A 21,356-nucleotide genomic window follows, 5' to 3' on the forward strand; every position below is an offset into this window, starting at 1 on the left:
CTCTAAATTTTCCGTTTGATGTCGACGAATACCGGAATTCAATGAATAACATTTTGGGTCAAAAATCACACGTGTTCCTCCCGACCAACCAAACCCTGTTAGGATAAAGCAAACTAGCAAAGACCAAAGACCAAAGACAGGTCGATAGGAAGGCAGGCGAGTGACAGCCGTAATAAGTGCCGGCGAATGAGCACGTGTGTTTTGCACTCTTTTTACATTCCCCACACGTGTCTCTAGTCTTAAAATTGAAGGAAATTAGATTACATGGGGCCAAAGTTAGGCATTGACCATCTAAGTCCAAATATATTCATTTCGATATGACTACCTTTATATATATATATATATATATATATATATGAAAAATACATTTCTTTTATATTTATGTATAATTCTGAATATTATTATTTAAATTTAAAATAAATATCTAAATTCATTTTAAGGAATAGTTATATTATCAAAATCTTAATTTTCCAAATTTATGATTTCTAAACAATAAATATTCAATCTATTTTATTTATTATTATTATCACCCTATATTGAATACAAATATTTTGTAAAAAAATTAAAATTAAAATCCAAGTAACATGAAAATTAAATTATTTTTGCCCACCGCCCTTTGAGACTTTAAAAAGTAGAAAACTAAGGAAAACAATGAATGTAAGCATGAAGATGGTGATATCAAAGTGACTAGGAAGTTGGGTTGTTAAGGGATCAATTCATTAGGTCTGTCATTTTCAACAAAATGGGTTGATTGCTACTTGGTTGCTGTCAACATAAACTACAAAACCATTTGTATCAATTCCATGTATTCACTCGAATCCGATTTAATTTTTTATAATATTTTTATTAAGGTAGTTAATATCGTATCGATCAACTTATGATTTTTGTTTTAGTATTAATATGTTTTAATATCGATATATTTTGATGTATCATTTCGAATTAATCAATATTTTTATTTTTATACATGTATATATATATAATGTAATACATGAAAATATATCTCAATTGCATCTATATGATTATACCAACCTATATGCACTTATTGATATTAGCTAAAACACACCCAAACGGCCAAAATGCACTGAAATCTTGACTGAAATTAAACTTAGATTATAGTACTAATTGAGATCCGATATAGTATTGCACAAAACTATAAAATATCGACTATCATAGGAGAAAGGATTGTATAAAACTGTAATTCCAAATCAACCATATCCCTTTTCAATAGGAGAATAACAAATCCAACTAAAAAATACTAAAAATAAGGAGGATGCAAAGGAATAAGGATGACATAGAATCACATTTTCATACAATTCCTTCTCACTACCATAGATCCTATTCAAACCCCAATTTAGATTCGAGCTAATATTAAATAACAATTTGAACATACTCGTTTGTATAGTAAACACTCTTAAAATTCTTTTGTTAAATTTACATCTACAATATCTCCTGTTAGGAAAACTTTACCTTAAATCCGAAAAGTAGAGAATCAAAATTTCCAAAAATAAAAAGGACTAAATTCAAATATACAAAAAGTACAAGGGACTTTGAGCATATTTTTTTAATGCTTCAGATAAAGGATTCACTGTTCCAAATGGCAAAGCATGTTCAACAAGTCAAAAAAAATTACATATAAAACTACCTATATATATATATATATATTGCTGTGAGTACAACATTTCCATGCAAAACAGAGGATGAAATTGTCAAAAGCATGAAACATTAACTCTAGTTTTGCACCATCTTTCCCTTCTTACTGCTTCCAACTGTAATAAAAACAACAGCCAACAATTTTTGCTAATGAAAACTAGGAAAATGGATATGTAATAATAACCATATAATCGAACAGTGATCGTAACTTACGGTTGATAACGGAGAGTTCCGAGCTCTTCAACACACGCAGCCGCTTCACCGCCGATACAAACATACTGCGAATCCCATCCGGTATGATTATGGTTAAGATACAAGTAATCTAATGCCGGTTTTAAGACGGAAAATTACAAGACAACTCGAATACAAATGTATACATTATACGGAATAAGTAGGATGTCGAATTTCATTAGATTTATAGGGATACGATGCTTACTGCCACGGGACATCACCGACAAGCATCCGATCGCCTTCGTTATCCTCGTAAACAAGTGTATATTCCCCGTTTCCATCCAATACACCGGTAATTACTTTCTCTTCCTCTTGCTTCGGTCCATCAGCAGAGGGATCTCGTTGAGCTGCATCGGATCAAATCAAAACCAAAGACAAATAGATCGATCATTGTACCACACTCGCATAAGTTAATTAGTACAAGCATGCATCGAATTCGGAGATACCTGCAAGGAGGCCTCTGAAGAGTTCATCAACCGCAGTCGACAGCTTTTCATAGCTATCGTAGGATTTGAGATCGACTTTCCGTCCGATCGGGAATCCATCCATGTTGATTTTCACGAATAGACCCTTACCACGAGTCTCGGGGGCAGCGGGTTTTCTTTCGATAGCAACCTTGTGAGGGAGACTAGGTGGTGATTCAGAAGCTAGTTTAGAAGTGGTTGCAAGATTTTTCCTGAATGAGCGAATCGGCGGCCATCCCACGACCGGACCCGGAGCAGTCCTGTTTTAATAATTATAACACGATGTTACCTGGACTCTATCATTTTTCCTAAAAGATTTCATATTGAATAGACCCTCGAAACATAAAAAAGTAGAAAATAAAACATGCATCCATATACAACACTCACTAAGATAATTTCGGATTGAACCGGTGGATTGAACTAAGAGCCGATGGTATGCTCGGCCTGAGCAGTATATTCAAATCGGCCATTAGTCTGAACGGTAAAAAAACCAGTTCAACTAGTTAAAAAAAACCGGATTTATAAATTTATTTGCAAATTAATGAAATTTATTAAAGCCTATATACTATTAAGACACACCCTTTTCTTTTTGTTGAACACTAACCATTTTAATATTTATTTAAGGTTTAATACCTATTCTGGCCCTTATACTATAGTGAATTTCACTTTGATATATACTATAGTGAAAATTTTCACTTTTACCCTAGTACTATGATGAAATTCTTACTTTGACCCTTTTATTCTTGTTCACGCGTGGGATTCTAACGAAAAATGGTCAAGGGGCTAACGCAGTGGACCTAATGAAAGTATTAGGGGCATAAGGACCGGAAAAAAATAGTAAAAGGGCTAAAATGAAATTATCATTAAATACAGGGCAAAAACAGGTATTAAACCAATATTTAACAGTATACAAATGTTTGGGAAAATAGTATTTCCATTTATGATTTATATATAATATTTGAATAGGAGGAGATACTATAGATAATAGACAAAAATAGTAAAATTTATACATCTAAAAATAAAGATCAACAAATCATGTAGTAAAATAACATAAAAAAGGAACACAACACATGAAAGATAAGTAAAATTTGAGGTTTTTCATCATGTAATAAAAACATGTAAACAACCATGCATGGACCACATAAACATAAAGCTCAACTCAAGTACCTCTTTTGAGAACAGTTGGGAGGCTTTGGCTGGTGGTGGTGGTTTTTGGCCCAAGAGGCAGTCAAAACCGCCCCACCACGGTGGTCCTCCTGTGCTGGTGGAAACTTATTATGTGCCTGTTTTGCATTGCTTTTCATTGAAGAAAAATACCCAAATGAGACCAAAGGCTCATCTTCTTCACCTGGTGGACCAAGCTTCAGCTCTAGTTTCTTCTCTTCTGAAGATCCATGGCTTATACCATTTTGATTTTCAATGAAACCCCATTTTTTTTCTTGAGGAATCAAATCAAGAAGCTTCTTTGAACAACCACTCTCCATATTAATACAAAACAGCTTTTTGTTTTTTTGTATTTGAAGAACAAGAACTTGAAACGAACTGTAAAAAAAAAAAAAAACAAAACAAAGTAAATCTTAAAGTATCAGGAAAACAAAGAAAATAACAAATGAAAAAGACATAAACCATTGAAGAAACTTGCTCCATACCTTTAAAAATGAGTCACACTCATGAATAGAAATGAAAGGTCGCTGAGGAATTTCAACAAACAAGGCAAGAACATTAAAAAAAAAAACCCAACACTAAAAGAACAAAATGTTTTGTTTTTAACAACACAAAGAGCAAAGAACTATAATAAAAAGATGTGAAGAACACAACAAAGGAAGGGAAGCCATGAAAGAGAGAGCTTAAAAAAGAGAAAAAGACCAGAACAGATTCCCCTTTACTCAATGACCCAAAAATGGGAAAAAGAAATTTTAAAAAAGGGAAAATTTTAGAACACCAATCACGCAACCATAGCTAAAACAACATTGGGTTTTGTTTTTTGTTCAGCTCAAGAAGCAAAAGCTTTGCTGTTTTGTTCTGTGTTCTTATTGTAAAAATGTAAAGAGGATAAAAGACCCGTATGCTTAAAATGTAAGCCACTTGTTGTCTTAAATCAAAGTTTTCATTTTTAATTTGGATTTTAAAAGCTTTAGTTATTTAGTTACAGAGTGAAGAAAAGGATGGGGGAATTTCTTTTTCACTTTATGCTTTTAATGAGGATAACTATTGGGGGAGGGGAACTTTGAAATTAAAGTTTTCTAGTTTTGAGATCAACTAAAAGACAAATTTATTGCTACTTTTTTGGCCTAGAAAGTGTAGCTGTAATTCTTGTATTATTGACTGAAATTTTTAAAGGGTAAATTTCACTCTATATCAGTCAATCATTAGAATATTTACATTTTAATCATTTAATTTTAAAATTTATAAAATAATTATTAAATTATTCGAAAATTTTTATTTAAGTTACCGAATTGTTAAATTTATTGTTGTATGACCTTCTCTGTTTGCATCATTTATATCAATCAGAAGCTCTTATTTTCCTTCTCTTTTACAGTTTAGTTTTTTTTCATAAAATAACTTTGAACATTAAAAATTTGTAAACTAAAATCTAAACAGATTGTTTTTTTGATCTCTTACATTGATTGCCAAATAAGCTTGGATTTATGGGATATCTTAAATAAAAAATAAATAGTTCAATGATTATTTTATAATTTTTTAAAGTTAAATGACTAAATTATAAAGTTATTAGTAGTTTAATAACTTTTAACATAAATTAGCTTAAATACTTTGATTAGTTGAAGGTTTAATTAAAGCTGATTTTTTAAAATTGGTTTAAAAGAAAGAGGAGAGAGACTTGAGGCTTAATTCAAGACAAAACTAGAGTTTTACTTTTAAGGAGGAGGTGATAGATGGGATGTTTGTTTGTTTTTTAGTTAATTTCATCAAAAAATTTAAATATTTATTAAAATTTTAAAAGCATTTTAATTGGGATTTTATTAGGAAAAACTATATAATATTTATTAGGAAACTTTCATTAGGCATAAGTTTAAACTTTAAGCGTTGTATTTTTATTTGTTTTATTTAAATATTCATATAAAATATAAAAATAATATTATATTATTATTTAATTATTTATTAAAAATATTCTTAAATAATTTTTCTTATTAAATTGTTGTCAAGTTGACTCTTGAGACTTAGTTAATCACATTATATTAATAAGAGTAAATTACTCTTACACGAAGGGTAATCATGTCATTTACATTTCTTTATGAATTATACTTTTATATTATAAAATCATCCATAATCTTTAACAAAAACTTCTCACTAGAAAATTTCTCATTTTAAAATTAAAATTATCTTAAAAATTATTTTTTTAAAAAGCTATATATATCTATTTATTTGATGTTATAATTTAGTATTAATTATACTCTTTATAAAAATCATATTTGTCCAAACCTAATTATAAAAACTAGAGAAAAAATGCATATTTAACTATTTTATATCAATTTATATATTTTCCTAATTATATGAAATAATTTTTTAAAATTAATTATTTTTAATATAAAATATGGTAATTAAATAATATATTTATTTCCTGCAAAAACTCTAAAATAATCGTTGCTAAAAATCCGTGTCATCGCCACCAAAGACCAAATGCAATGAACGTTCTTTTAGCGGCTCAACAAACCGACCAAACTTTATTACAATGACAATATTGTCCGTACGGGTTAAATTTAATTACATTAATAATTTTTACCTAAAATTCATTTAAAAAATAAAATTAAACATAACAAAAGAAAAAAAACAATTTTACTAGTTAATGCAAACTATTAAATCGAAAATCAATGATACAATTGATTAAACCGAGCTATAAAACCAAATAAAAATTAATTGTTATTGAACCAATAAATTTTAAAAAATGGTAAAATTGTTATTCTTTTAATAAATATATTGACTAAAACATTAATTTTTAAATATGGTAGCGCATATGATAGTTTACATGTACTTTATATTTTCTTTTTAATTTTGATGAACTTTTTATAATTTTTAATTTTTTAGTTTTATAATTTTAAATTATTTGTCCATATGTCAAATAAGAAAAATAATATCGTATTAATATAGATACACGTGAATTGCCATGTGGGTTGCATGCCAACATCATTAAAAGAACAATATTCTAATAAGCTTTCCTTCTAAATTTAATTTAACTCTTCTTGAAAGATTAATAACTAAATTGAAAAAATATATAAATATTGAAGGCTAAATTTATCATTACGCCAATAATTATTATCCCGTCCTATTCTGCATAGCATAAAACTCGACAACTCCGGCAACTTAAATTATGTTTCTTATAAATTTTGTAAGGGTAAATTACAGCTAAGATCGTTAAAATATTAATAAGTTTATTTTTGATCACTCAACTTCAAAAAGTTATAAAATTATTACTAAATTATTTGAAAATTTTCGTTTAAGTCATGGGTTGTTAAAATGTTATATGGCCTTCTCTATTTTCACCGTCTGTATTAATCAAAAACTTTCTTTTCCCTTCTCTTCTGTAATTCAATTTTTTTATGAAATAATTATGAATATCACGAATCTGTAAATTAAAATTCAAATAATTTTATTCTCTAATTTTTAACACTAATCTTCAAATTGACTTAAATTTAATATTTTACTAGTCGATAAATATTAATCTACCATATCCGCTGTCAAATCATCATTTAAAACTCCCTAGTTCAACTTTTAAAAACTTCTAAAAATTAGTCAGTATTTGATCTATTATTAATTATTATACATTAATTCTTATACAATGATAAATTAATTAATTAACATTTATCGTAATTTTATTGTTGTAAAGAAAAGAGACAACCTTTGCAGACTGCCACAAAGGTTTAAACATGGAACAAATATGATAACGGGAGGAGGAGGGACGGGTTCGGCCGCTTTGACACTATGGTGGGTCCCACTGAGTCAGGCTGTCACTTCACTCGGGGGCTCGTGAATCGGTAATGCTTTTTCACCTCCGACCACCCAACATGTTCGATATTTAACGCCACATCCTATTTGCTAGTCGGCTGTATTATCATTACGTACGGTCGGTCCCATAATAAAATAACAATTTTTTTTTTCATTTATTGTTACGAAACTCGTACTCCTATCCCACTCGCATTTTAGAGTACGTCAACTGAGTGCGCTCTTTCTTTTTTTTTTTTGGATAGTTATTAGGTAGTTGGTGTGGAATTTATGTATCAGTCCATATACTATTTCTCAATTTAGAATTTGATCTTGTACTTTTTTAATTTTAAAATTTAGGTTCAATTGCAACCCATTAACACCATTAATTTTTTGTCAATTTTTTTGTGTGGTTTTTAAATAAAAAAACTTAATATCCATATAATTAAATTAGTATTATAATGAACTTAAATTTAACAAAAAAATTAATAGTGTTTAAGATTAGACTTAAATTTTGAGATCTAAAAAGTAGAAAGATTAAATTCCTAAAACTAAAAGTAAAAGGACTAAATTCCAATTTTGAAAATAATATAAAGAGTTATTTTGCATATTTTAATCAAATTTTATTTGTTTTGAAAATAAAAATTAAATTTATTTTTTGTTAAAATATATCATAAATCTTTGTATTATTCATAAGTTTAAAATTTAATCTTATGTTTTATTTTTTAAAATTTAATTACATTTTTCTTTTATTTTAAAATTAAACTCTAATTATTAACACTATTAAGTGAGAAAAGTAAACTTGAAGAAATAAACTTAGGACTCTTTTAAATGGATGATGTGTTTATTTAAAATTAATGTAAAAATAATAGTGATAAAAAATTAAATATTATAACAATATTGTAACATGAGATAAAAAATTAAAAGTATATGACTTTTATGTTTAATTTTATCAAAGACACGTGGGGTGAAAACCCGGGACCTAATCCTTTCTATTTTAATAGTTTTAATCAAGAACATCAGGGATTATTGTTACCATTATCAAACGGAAATCAGGACCGTTCATTTTCAACGTACTTGGTGATCTGAACAAAATCTTCATGATGTAGAGCCAAATATATCAGTTCAACGGTGATGACAAAGGATGCGTTGTAAAAAGGAGACAGCTGATGAAGTAAACGTCATGTCAAAAATGAGTTCAGCTTTTTGAAGGAGTGTTTTGGTCTAAAATCTAAATAGTAAATTAAGGAAAAATAATAATATTAAATTAAATAAAGGGTACTAAAGGTCGCAGGCAGTCTAATGAAGCGACTAGATCTGATGGGATAACCCCGACCGTTTGATTAACGGTTCCGATCTCTCGCCATGATTGATTTGTGATTGTAGTTATTGACAACTGGATGAACTTAATCTATTTATTATTAATTTAATTAATTTAATTTTTGTAATATTAAATAATGTTAAAATATAATAAAATTAAAATTTATTATTTAAATTGTAATACAGAAATTATTTTTATTTATGGATTAACTGTAAATTTAGATTTATTTAAATTTAATCTTATTTGATTATTTTAACTGTATAATAATTAAATTTATTTATTTAATAGTAGATATAGTAATTTGATCTGATTTTAATAGTAGAGGGACCTACCAGATACATCCATCTCTCTCAATATCCATGTAGGTTATTATGTTAATATCATTAAAAATTTTAATATTTTACTTAACATTTCTATTAAAAAATAATGTGACTATTATTGAATGATTAATGATCAAATTTAATTTGAAAAATTTAAGGGTCAAATTGATGAAATATATAAATGTTTAGGGCTAATTTTATTATTATGCCTCATTACAATAACATAAATATATTTATTCGAGCACATTTAAATATGTAATGTTCTCTAATTCAATTATTTTAAAATTTGAGGGTTTGATTTGAATAAGTTTAAATATCTTTTGCCCTAAATGCATTATTGGCCTTAAAATGTGTTTTTTCACTTAAGTATCTAAAATTTTTATCAAACATGAGACTTAAACTATGATTTTTGTCTCGTTTTAACTCAAAACACTGTATCAACTAATAAAAGAATGACATGTGGCGTGTTCTTATTAAACATTATACATTTTTTTGAGTAAAACAAGATGATATTGATAGTTTACTATTACTTTTGACCCCATTAAAATAAAGGATAAAAACTATATACAATATTATTAAATTATTAATAAATTTATATTTTGGTTATTTAATTTTACAAATTTTCAAAATTGTCATTAAACTATTTGAAAGTTTTCATTTAAGTTATTAGATTGTTAAAATCGTTGTTATATGACTTTCTCTATTTGCATTATTTGCACCAATTGAAAACTCCCATTCTCCTTCTCTTTTACAGTTTGGTTTTTTACTTCATGGAACAACTTTTAATACCATGAATCTGCAAACCAAAATCCAAACCGTTTTTTCTATGATATCTGACATTGACCATCAATTGACTTGGATCTAAGTTTTATTTTTTTTACTCATCGATAGGTACTGATCAATTGTAATGATATTAAATCGTCACTTGAAACTTAATAGCCGAACTTAAAATAAATAAAAAAACTTAACAATCCGAAAACTTAAATTAAAATTTGAATGGTTCAATAACTTAAACAAAAACTTTCAAATAGTTCAATGACCATTTTGCAGTTTTTTGAAGTTAACTAACAAAAATATAAACTTACTAATAGTTTAGTAATCTTTAGTGTAGTTTACCCAAAAAAATAAATGCCTAAACGAGAAAAATGATAGTTTGAAGGCCGATTATAAAATTTAGTTTGTCAAAATGTATTTTTTCGTACCAACAAGTGTTGGTTGTAGTGATAAGAAACAATATACTTCTTATGAGATAATACAAATTCAAACCTCGGAGATGATATTATCAGGAGGAGCAACCCCAAACCTCGAACATGTATAGTAAAATAGACATGAAATATACAAAAAAAATATATTTATATTGTGTCTAAATTTATTTGTATTTCCAAATTTACCCTTTTAATTTGGGTTTGCATATAATATGTTCATGCGCAGCTACAAGATCACTTGTTGGACCCAATTCCGGATTTTCTCCTCTACTTTGGGCCCTTTCTCTTTTAAAGTTATTAACATACATTATTTTTGGCAAAGCTTTTACTATTATTATATTAATTATTTAATGCAATAAACCAAAATAAAAAAGGCAATTTTAATTATTTAATTTGGGAGAATATGAGTGTGATTATTACAAGCATGGAGCTTGCTAGCTAAAAGGCAAAGATGTTAATAACAACCATCAAAAATAAATCAATAAATAACATTTAGTCCTTAAATTTAATATTTTTTTCATTTTAGTCCTTAAATTTTTTTTGTCCACGTTAATCTTGGAATTTGGAAAGTTTTTCATTTCGGTCTTTAAAAATTTGATCTTATTAAAGTGCAATGATGTGTCACTGTGAGACTGTTCCATATCATCATCTGCACTTTTTTTATATTATATAATTTTTTTTATAATTTTTCATATTGTATATATTAATTTTTAAGTGATAACATGACATTTTACGGCACACTCTCTCAAATTGTCATATCATCACACATTAAGGATTAAATGTAAAATTATTCAATATGATGATGTTGATTGAAAACTTATATATATTTTTATTAATTTATCAATGATTTAATTGACATTTTTATTTTAAATGTGGGTTAAATGGGTAGTTATAATGCAATGCATTCAAAAGACTTAAGGTTTAAATGCTTCGAAAATAATAAGAACTTTTTTGTCCTCCTTGATTTTGGGTTAGGTCAAATCTATACTTTATTAAGAAAATAAGCACATTTATATTTGTTTTATGGTTGCAAGTTGCATGTAATGGGTAGTTTCATGAGTTGGATTTAATTATTATTTAATGACAACAATTTGAGCCCTTTAGTAGAATTTAAGTGTGACCTAAATTGATTTTTATGTTAATGAAAATTATTAGATCGGGGATTAGATAGAATACTAATTTAGAGAAGTTTTGAATTATTTAAATCGTCAACTGGTATGGGTTGAGATAAAAGACTTGGTTGATTTGAGTTTTAATATTTTTTTTTATTTTTATGACTTTTTTAACGTTTCATTTAATTGAACTATCTAGATGGGTTAGACTAACTAACCTATAAGGCTGTCCTCAAAAGCTGGGAGACAAAACCTTGTATTGGGATAATACATTCGATTGTTGAAGGCGATGTTAACTTATTAACAAATGACACCTTAAGGACTTCTTTAAAAAAGTTGATCCTCCTCAACAATGTAAAATAGATATTAAAATAATTATTTATTGTGAAATAAATATTAAATATTATTAAATAACAAAAAATAGTATTTGGTTTAATTTGTTTCTAATTTAAAATAGAGTGATTAAGGATTTAAAACTCATTATTTGCAAATATATATATATATATATATATATATTAAAAATATTAAAAACAAATTTTACCAATTTAATATAAAATTTTACTAGTTAAATCAGGTTTTAATTATTTTAATTTTATATAATTATTATATACATCCCTCAAACAATTGTTGATTTAATCGATTTTGATTTGATTGATTCGATTTAAAAAAAATAATGCATTTACAAAGAAGATTTGTTTGGATAAAAGAATCATAAGAAGATAGTGATGGATCATAAACAAGGATTGTAAAATATTTGAAAAGATAAATGGAAATGAAAAACGTGGTAAATGAATTTGGACAAATATTAAGAAAAATTTAGTTGGGATGTCATAATTTCATAAAGACAAAGAATGGGGGATCAAACCAAACATATCTTTATGTTTTTTTTTTTTCCCATTTCAAATAAAAACCCATATCCTAAAATGCAAATTTCAAGGCTGCGAAAAAGAAGTTTTATTTTTTATATTTTTAAATTTGATTCGAGATAAAAATTTAATTATTTATTTAATAAAATATACGTTTGGCTTTTATGATTAATTTGAATCGGGAATTTTCGATATTAATTGAAAAATAAATTAATATTACTTCTATTTAACTTGAACATGTGGCACTGTAAGAGATTACCTAAAATTTAAGAAGTATCTATGGGTAGTACTTCATCTCACATCGTCCGATTGATCACTAAGGAATCAATTATCTTTGCATCTCACCTTTCACCAAGCCACCTGCTTTTAGCAAGAACACTCCTATCTTCATCATTAAAGCATAAATGATTTTGTACAAACCCAACAAGGAGAATGTCAGCGCAATATCATGTTTAACGACATCTTGCGTAGAGTGACCTTACCACTAGGCCAACCTCACAATCGCCATATCCGAAATTTGTCGGCGGTGTGGCATTACTGGATAAGAGACCCTTCTCTTATTATTCTCCGAGGAATGGTAAAGAAATGATCTTTTCCCCAGTCAGCAACCCTAAGCAATATCCTTAGCATTATGCCTTCCTCGTCTTCACCGTCTCCTCTACTTCACTCTCTTACTTTTTTGACACTTTGCTTGTTTAACTGAACCGACCTCTTTAGCACTATCACCTTATCCTCTTTGTCTCTCCCCTTATTGAATACTCGTATCAACACTAACTAATAAACCTATTTAAGAGTTGTGCAATCCATCTAAAGTCGAAGGCTCATCTAATATTCAAGAGGGCTTGGGTCCTTTAAGAAAAATATTAAGTCCAAAATAATGAGCTTGGACTTTTAACAAAATTTGAGATTCATTGGTTAAACTGAATTTAAACAATTATATATAAATTTAATTGACTGGATCAAATCTAACCCGACTTATCTCATGAAAACCTCTAATAAATAATGTGTTTGCTAAATTAAATAGTAAAATACTGGAATTTGTTTTTTTTCTTGGTTTTTTGGGCTATCTTTTGGGTGGAAAGGGCAGTTTTTCAAAATGAATGGGTCATTTTAGAAGGTATGGACTTTGGGGGTTACAAATTTGAACCGTAAGTCTATTATCCATGGTAATGCTATTATTTTAAGCATTATTTATATTTAAAAATACCCATGTCCGATTCATATTTGACACATATATGAACATATATTCCTCCAAATATATGAACAATATTGAATATACCTGTATCAAACACATACTTATGCCCTTACACTTGTTCCAACTTTTATATACTGATATTAATGTGTGTCGGATATAAGTATATGTCCGTGGATGTTCAACTCATGTCTGCAACCCTATTTGCAAAGTGAAGCTAGCACACGTCGGGGCGGATCGAATGGACGTCGAGAATGAAGAGTGGCCAAATTATCTATCAACATAACATCTCCTTTCTTCCAAGGGATGGGAACACATTCATCTTCAAGGATTTTCAAGCAATCATAGATGATATCGGCCGGTAACGGTTGGCCATCCCCGAATGTGACGGCTTTCACTGGGTCGTTTCTTGCGTCTTCCCACCCCGTATATGCTGCCACCATGCTGTTGAACCAGATTTTGCGGTGCCTTGATTTGTCGTACTTAATGGCTGGTATTGGTCCCATTACTGTTTTCACTCCATTGCTAAGCCACTCTAGCTTCATTCCTAGCTTTGCAGCCCTGCGATAAGTTTTGTAATTAATAATTGGGTTAATTGCACCATACGGTCCTAGAACTATAGCCTGGAATTTTAAATTGGGTTAATCACACTATACGTCCCTAAACTATGACTCAGGTCTGAATTGGTCCCACTTAAAAAGTTTAAAATTGGGTTAATTTCACCATATGTCCATAAACTATGACCAGAATTTTATACTGGTCCCGAACGTAAAAATGTCCTAAATTCTAATTGAGTCTTGAAAAATCAGTATTATATCAATAAAAAATTCTTCTGTTAAGTCTACAAGTCAGACTACGCATTAAATGCCAACTCATAAAAGCATGTTTAAAACATATTGATCAAATTTCATTCACGTGTATACTTACTGCATTAACAACTTTATTCTCATTTAAGTCAATAATTGGGTTAATTACAAAATTAAGTCCTTAAACCCTACACCAAAAATCAATAAGTCATTAACATGGATTAACTTAAAAAAGAAGTAATATAATTTTTTCTGAAAATCAAATTTCAAAATTGGGTCAATAATTGGGTTTGATTACACCACATGTCCTTAAACTATGATCCAAATTCTAAATTGATCTCAAACTTAAAAAATGTTCTGAATTCTAATTGAGTACTTATCAGTACCATGTCAATTAAGTCCTTTCATTAGTCTACACGTCAACTTAAGTGCTAGATGCCACTTCAGATCTAACGCAAAGCATTTTAAAACACATTAATCAAAATTTAAATATGTTTACACCTACTGTATGGACAACTTGAATATGATATATATATTTTAGCATGTTATATCAAAATTCAAAAGATTCAAAACTATACTGCGTTGTATTTAAAATATAATCCATGCGTTTTAAATATGTTTTTATATCAATCTGATTTAGTAGCATTTACCGACAGAAGGATTTGATTGAACTAAATCAAAATCGAAGCTACTTCATTGAGTCGATAATGATGAAATCACTGACCTTTCCTCGGCCACCGCCTTGTCGGACGTCAAGAATGTTGATTTCCAGCCACGACCAATGGGAGATGAAGGATCATCATCTTCCCCTAATACCCTGGTATACAACAGTCCATGCACCTCCAATCGATCAACAAATTCTGGGTATTTCTCTTTCATTTTCTCATACACAATGTGGCTTAGAACTATGGGGGTTTCTCCCCCACTGCCTGGTTCAACTTCACAAAAGAAGAACAACTTTGATGGAAATTCAGGAACCTGAAATCACATAAGACCATAAACATAGTAAATAATTGATGAAAATACAGGAGAAACTAGGTGATTCATGGGCATGAAGGAGAATAATGATGGGGAAAGAGGTCATCAAGCACAATATCGCCTGACAAAACATCAACAGATGGAGTACACTAAACTCAACAGAGGCACCCAACCAGGTATTGATTCGGAATGAAATTTCTAACTTGGATGTGCAATTATTGAGTAATTTAAAGACCATGATTGAGGGTCCTATTAAACCAAAATGGAAGCACACTCAGGATGAAAATTCTTGGTTAGATCAGCATATTTTCAGGTACTTAATAGTATACAACCAAAGGGCACTAGCACACACAGCTCCAACGTCCCAAAGAAAATATCGCAATTTCTATGGTCATTCAAGTTACCATACAAGGTGATCAATTTTCTTTGGAAAATTCTTAACGGGGCTCTACCTCTACATAGCAAAACTGAGATTCAAAAGAGAATACATTCCATACGTACTGAGTGCACATTCTGTCAAATGGACGCAAAACATCTGCTCCGGGAATGCAATTTTGCCAGAGCAGAATGGCTTGGTTCATTGTATGAGATTCGCACCGGGAGGTCAACATAAGTTCGATTAAGGAATGGATTAATGGAACTGGCACTAGTAAGTAAAGATTTTACGGCAAATGAGCTTATAGGTTTTGCGATTATACTATGGAAAATCTGGGTGCACAGAAACAAAGTTTTTTTACAAAGGAGCCAATCCAAATCCTTTCAAAGTAGTCAAGGAAGCAGATGAATATATTAAACAGATCAAGAAAGCATAAGCTGGTTGGGGTAACACCAAAGCAAAAGATAGAGTTAGAGAAATAATTAGGGTAAGGTCCATGACCTTCAACACATATAAGATGGAAGAACAGGGTCAACATTCGAAGGAAGAATTCGGCACGGAAATGGAGCAGCACTAGCAACGTCCCTCAAAGCAGGCGTTTCCTCATGCATATTTAAAATGAAAGACAAACTGATTGATAGCATCCTTGAAAAAAAGCACTACTCAATCCATTGGACACTCAAACCATTATTGGACGACATCCATATCCTAAGATAGCAGATGCAAAGTGTATTGTGAGCCAAAGGGAACGATGACACGCTAGTTTACGAAGAGCTAAATACAATCTATTGCAGGAGTGATTTAATGACATTATAAAAATAGGACTAAATTAAATCAAATTAAATTTCAAATTTCAGCATAATAGACCTATTTATTAAAATTTCACATAAATATAAATTGGATAATGTATAAAAATAATAATATACTAATACAAAACCATTCAATCATGAATTCATAATTTAGTCAAATTTGAGTAAATTACCTGAGCCATCTCATGATGAAAAGGAATCTTTTGATCAGGCGGCGATTCATTTGCAGTAAAAACACGACCGACGACGTTAGTCCGAGGAGCTGCCCCGCCGACGTACGGCAACTCTTCGAAGCCGAAAGCCTCGACGACGTCGTTGAAATCTTTTGCCGTTTTCACTGGGAATCCCCTGAAGAGCAAAGCTCCGGATTTGAGCAACAAAGAATCGAGAAAAGGTTTATGAAATTTGATGGCTTCGGTGAAAACAGAGAGTGAAGAAGGACTCGATTTAGGGTTCGGAGATAGAATCGAAGGGAAAGTGAAGGAACCGTAGTGTTTTTGGTGATTGGGAAGTTGAGTTTCGATGAAGTACTCGGCTTGGGCTGCCATTGTTAAAAGCTTTGGGAGGTTTTAGTTACTTCTTTGTGTTAAACTATGCGGTTTATCTTTAAAAAAATGGTGGGAACGTAAAGTCACGCGCCGAATGTGGTTGTGGTTTTGGTTTTGAACACTGTAGAAGGTAATTTGGATGGGCTTTGCGTCTAGGTTCAACGTAAAGGTGGTGATATCCAGGCTCATATAAGTATTTAGATGATTTTTTTTTTTAAAGTTCGGATTCGGTTTAATTTGAAAAATGATTTTTTTTTGTCCGAACCTAGTTTAGTTTTAAAATAATAAATTCAGACTTGAGCTGTACTACCCATATTTAATTTTTAAAATTAATTTTATTTAAAATAAATTTATAAAAATATATAATACACTAAATGTATCAAAATAAAAGTTTTTTAACATTAAAAATATTTAACTTAATAAACACTACCATAAATATAATAAATGTTTTATTATATTAAAAACACAAATAAATATAATAAATATTTTGTCGTATTATATATAAATTTTAAAATTTTATATTTTGGATTTGGTTATTTAGTTGGTTAAGTTTTTTAAAATTGTTATTAAGTTAGGGATTTAATATATATATATATAAATACATATATTTATAATTATTATTTAAAATATATAATTAATATAATAATTTTATAATATAATATAGTTGCTTGAACCGGTTCAGACTAGGGTAATATCACTTGAATTTTTATAAAATATTTTAAAATTTTATTTATAATTTATAATTTATAATTTATAATTTTTTTGTATTTTTTAAATTTGTAGGTGATAATGTGGCACAATTTTAAAGTACCACATAGGGTGTAAATGACACATTAGTGATTGCAAGCTACTTGAGTTCGACTAAAAAAAAATTGAACTCGATTTGGTAATTACCTCTCGAGCTTAAGCTATTGATCGAGCAATTCGAGCTTAGTAATACTTAACTCGAGCAATCCACAAGCCTTATTGAGCTTTTCATATTTTTATATTATATTATTGCCCTTAATATATATTATTAACACTAAGCTTAATTATGGAGCCGAGCTCGAATCTCGAACCGAGCTTAAGCTTAAAAATAAATATTTGATCGAGTTCAAGCTCCAAATTTCGAGTGGAGCTCGAACTTGACAATATTCGAGCTCAGCTTGGCTTGATTACACCTTTAATGACATATCATCACACCTTAATGAAAAATCCAAGTTCAAGATCAAATTAGAAAAAATAAATAAATTTTAGAACTGATGTAGATAAAAAAAAAATCAAGGACCAAGTCAAAAAAAATTATCAAGTTTAAGGATTAAAATATTATTTTATCCTTTTTTCTCGTCAATTAAAATTTAATTTAGTTATTATTATTGTTATAACATGTTGAAAAGACATGAATTCAAAGGCATTTATTCTCCAAGAAAAAAATTGCCTTTCACCTCATTATTTATTGTTTCTCTTTAATTAATTTTTTGGGTTCGATAAATTTCTTTGATATTTTTAATAAAAAAAAGTGCCGAATTACTCTTTTCTCCTAAAATATAAGTTGTTTTATTAATTTTGTACTTAACTTGGTAATCACCGATTTATGCTTGGAAGCTACCAAAATTTGATTAAATATATGGATAAATTCCATCTAAGGTTACTAAATTATTAGTAAGTTTATGATTTGGTCACTCCACTTCAAAAGGTTACAAAATGGTCATTGAACTAGAAAATTTTCATTCAAGTCACTGAACTATTAGAAAGCTTTTATTCAAGTCACTAGTTGTTAAGTTTTCTTTGAAAAAAAGTCTGGCTAGCAAACTCTAAGCGATGGTTTGATGATCAATACAATGGTTTAGTACTCATCAGCGAGTAGAAGAACATATTTTATATCCAAGTTGATTTGGCGATCAATGTTTTAGATCAAAGAAGAAACCTGTTTGGATTTTGGTTTGTAGACTCGAAACATTCAAAGTTATTTCATGAAAATAAATTGAACTATAGAAGAGGAGTAGAAAGAAAGCTTTCAATTAGTGTAAGCGAAGCTTTCAATTAGTGTAAGCGAAGCTTTCAATCAGTGTAAGCGGTGCAAACAAAGAAGACAATACAACAGTGATTTCAACAATCTAGTGACTTAAATTAAAACTTTCAAATAGTTTAGTGATCATTTTGTAACTTTTTGAAGTTGAGTAACCAAATTATAAATTTACTAATAGTTAATGACCTTAAATTTAGTTTATCCTAAATATATTTGGTTAGGGTTTCTCTTCTGTTTGGTTGCTAAGAAAAAAAAACACATGCAGCTAAGCGAAAACAAGCACATTTTGATACTACATATATTTACTAAAGAGTTCCTGTCCGCCACCTACACACATGAGTCCTTCAAAAGACTTTAATGGTTAAATTTTGTCATAAGTTCATGTATTCTTTGAAAATTTAAAACTTATCCCTTATATTTTTATTTTTAAGAATTTAATTTTTAATTTTTAAAATTTTGATAAATATAAGGACTTATAGTATATTTTAATCCTTTTTAGCAAAATTGGTATTATTTGAAATTATTAAAGCATGTTTAAAGTTGTAGAAATTCAATAGGATTAAATCACGATTTGGGGTTTGAATTTGACAACTATTCCTATATTAGGTCTTAAACTTGGCAATTGTTCTTATATTAGAGTTGAACTAAGCAACTATTCCCACATTTGGACTTGAACTATTTTTTTGTCCAAATCGACCCCTAAACTTCACAATTATTTCTATATTAAAGCCTGAACTTGACAATTATTTTCATATTAGAGCTTAGACGATTTTTTACTTAAACCCCAATACAAAAATAATTACTAAATTCATAACCTAAAAATAATTTAACCCAATTCAAAAGCTTATTCCAAACACTATTAAAAGTAACAATCAATTTTATTTTATTGACATATGTAAAGTTGACATTCTTGAGTTTTTAATTAACAAAATTAGTCAATTTTGAAAATATATTTAGAAATCTTGGAAATCTCTAAGTTGCAAGTGTTAATTAATTCCATGATGTATTAATTTAATCCAAATTTATTTCCATCTCCTTAATTTTGTTTTCTATATCTTTCATAATTTATTATTACAAATTTAATTTTTGGTATAGAGAATTTTTAAAATTATAAATATCATTATCATCACATATTTTTATTTATTAATGAATAATTATTTTATACAAGGGTGATACGTGTCTAATTTTTTTTTATCTTTGTTAATATTAAATCCTTTACAAGGTTTGATGTTAAAAGGTTAAAGTTTTAATGGAGCACCAATTTAGTGGAAATTACGAAAATATCTTTATTTTTGAAAGTAAATTATATTACTTTAAAAGTGTTTTTGTCATTTTATTTCTTTTATATAGAAAATAGTAAAATATCCATAAAATTAAGAGGGTAAACTATAAAATAGTCATTTTTGTTTGCCTCGGATTACATTTTAGTCAATTATATTTGAAATGTTACGTTTTAGTGACTTATGTATCATTTTGTTAAGAAGTGGTCACTCTATTGTTAAACTTTGTTACCTTCCTAACGACAGTCTTACGTAGCAGTTCAAATGAGTTTTAAATGCTAATTTGTATGCCTAGTTGTTAGGATGAAAATAGGTTTTTAATTAAATAAATTAAATTTGGATTGCCACGTAGGACATCCAAGTTGGCATTTAAAACCCATTTGGATTGCCACGTAGGACTGCTGTTAGGGAGGTAACAAAGTTTAACAATAGAGTGACCACTTCTTAACAAAATGATACACAGATCACTAAAACGTAACATTTCAAATATAATTGACTAAAATGTAATCCGAGGCAAACAAAAATGACTACTTTTATAGTTTACCCAAATTAAAATATATTTTGAACCCAAGCTTTTATAGTCTTAAACATTTATACTTTACTATACAATTAAAGCCTCAATTAATATTTATATTAAATTTCTATAAATATATTGGTAAAAGTATCATGGAGGCACTTGCACTAAAAGTTATATTGCATTTTCTCCCTTTACTAAAAAAAGACAAAATAGTCCTTATACATTAGATTAAATAATAAATTGGTTATTTTGTTAAAAATTACATCTATTCGAATCGTTAAAAATTGGTCACTATATGTTAATATAAAATACATGTGGCACTATTTGGTTATTTTATCAACCAAACCAATTTTTAATGGTAAAAATAGAGAGAATTTTAACAGAAAGAATTAATTTACTATTTGGTCACATCAAAATCATTTGATGAATCTTAATCTAAGTACTTGTTCAACTTTTGGAAAATCTTAAAATTTATAATATTTCATTATTTAATTTTAAAGAATATTTCATGATCTTAGTTCTATATTAATATAGTAACAATCAGGACATCATTTCACCTTTTACTTTGTCAATGCAATTTCTTTTTAATTACAATCAAAATTCAAAATTCAAAACTCAACAAAAGTCTAAATAAAAATTATTATAAATTGGCAGTCTTTTCTTTTTCCTGGTACAAAACATAGTCTAAATATAATTATTTAAAACCCTCAAAAATATATAATTATTTAAAAAATG

General features: G+C 28.6%; 3 protein-coding genes across 5 annotated transcripts in view; 1 reads left to right on the plus strand and 2 right to left on the minus strand.

Moving 5' to 3' along the window:
* LOC108460913 (MMS19 nucleotide excision repair protein homolog) overlaps window positions 1-21,356 on the plus strand; it is a 74,871-nt gene that overhangs the window by 33,052 nt on the left and 20,463 nt on the right. The window contains exon 1 of one of the 3 annotated variants that reach the window (XM_053029482.1): window positions 12,090-12,099. The exons of the other annotated variants lie outside the window; for them this stretch is intronic. The gene's annotated coding sequence lies outside the window, so the exon portion shown is untranslated. Of the gene's footprint in view, window positions 1-12,089; window positions 12,100-21,356 lie in introns of those variants that run through there. 3 annotated transcript variants of the gene reach the window in all.
* Window positions 1,496-4,489, minus strand: LOC108458429 (auxin-responsive protein IAA26-like). Its single transcript, XM_017757822.2, has 6 exons — window positions 3,995-4,489; window positions 3,513-3,887; window positions 2,328-2,605; window positions 2,087-2,228; window positions 1,864-1,928; window positions 1,496-1,766 (listed from the first exon to the last, which is right to left on the minus strand). Exons 2-6 carry the CDS (start codon window positions 3,827-3,829, stop codon window positions 1,729-1,731), a joined length of 840 nt encoding a protein of 279 aa, XP_017613311.1. The 5' UTR covers window positions 3,830-3,887; window positions 3,995-4,489; the 3' UTR covers window positions 1,496-1,728.
* Window positions 13,283-16,958, minus strand: LOC108458168 (clavaminate synthase-like protein At3g21360). Its single transcript, XM_017757457.2, has 3 exons — window positions 16,442-16,958; window positions 14,830-15,083; window positions 13,283-13,860 (listed from the first exon to the last, which is right to left on the minus strand). Exons 1-3 carry the CDS (start codon window positions 16,814-16,816, stop codon window positions 13,500-13,502), a joined length of 990 nt encoding a protein of 329 aa, XP_017612946.1. The 5' UTR covers window positions 16,817-16,958; the 3' UTR covers window positions 13,283-13,499.

This window comes from Gossypium arboreum, chromosome 6 (genome assembly GCF_025698485.1).
Source record: "Gossypium arboreum isolate Shixiya-1 chromosome 6, ASM2569848v2, whole genome shotgun sequence".
NCBI classification, from domain to species: domain Eukaryota; kingdom Viridiplantae; phylum Streptophyta; class Magnoliopsida; order Malvales; family Malvaceae; genus Gossypium; species Gossypium arboreum.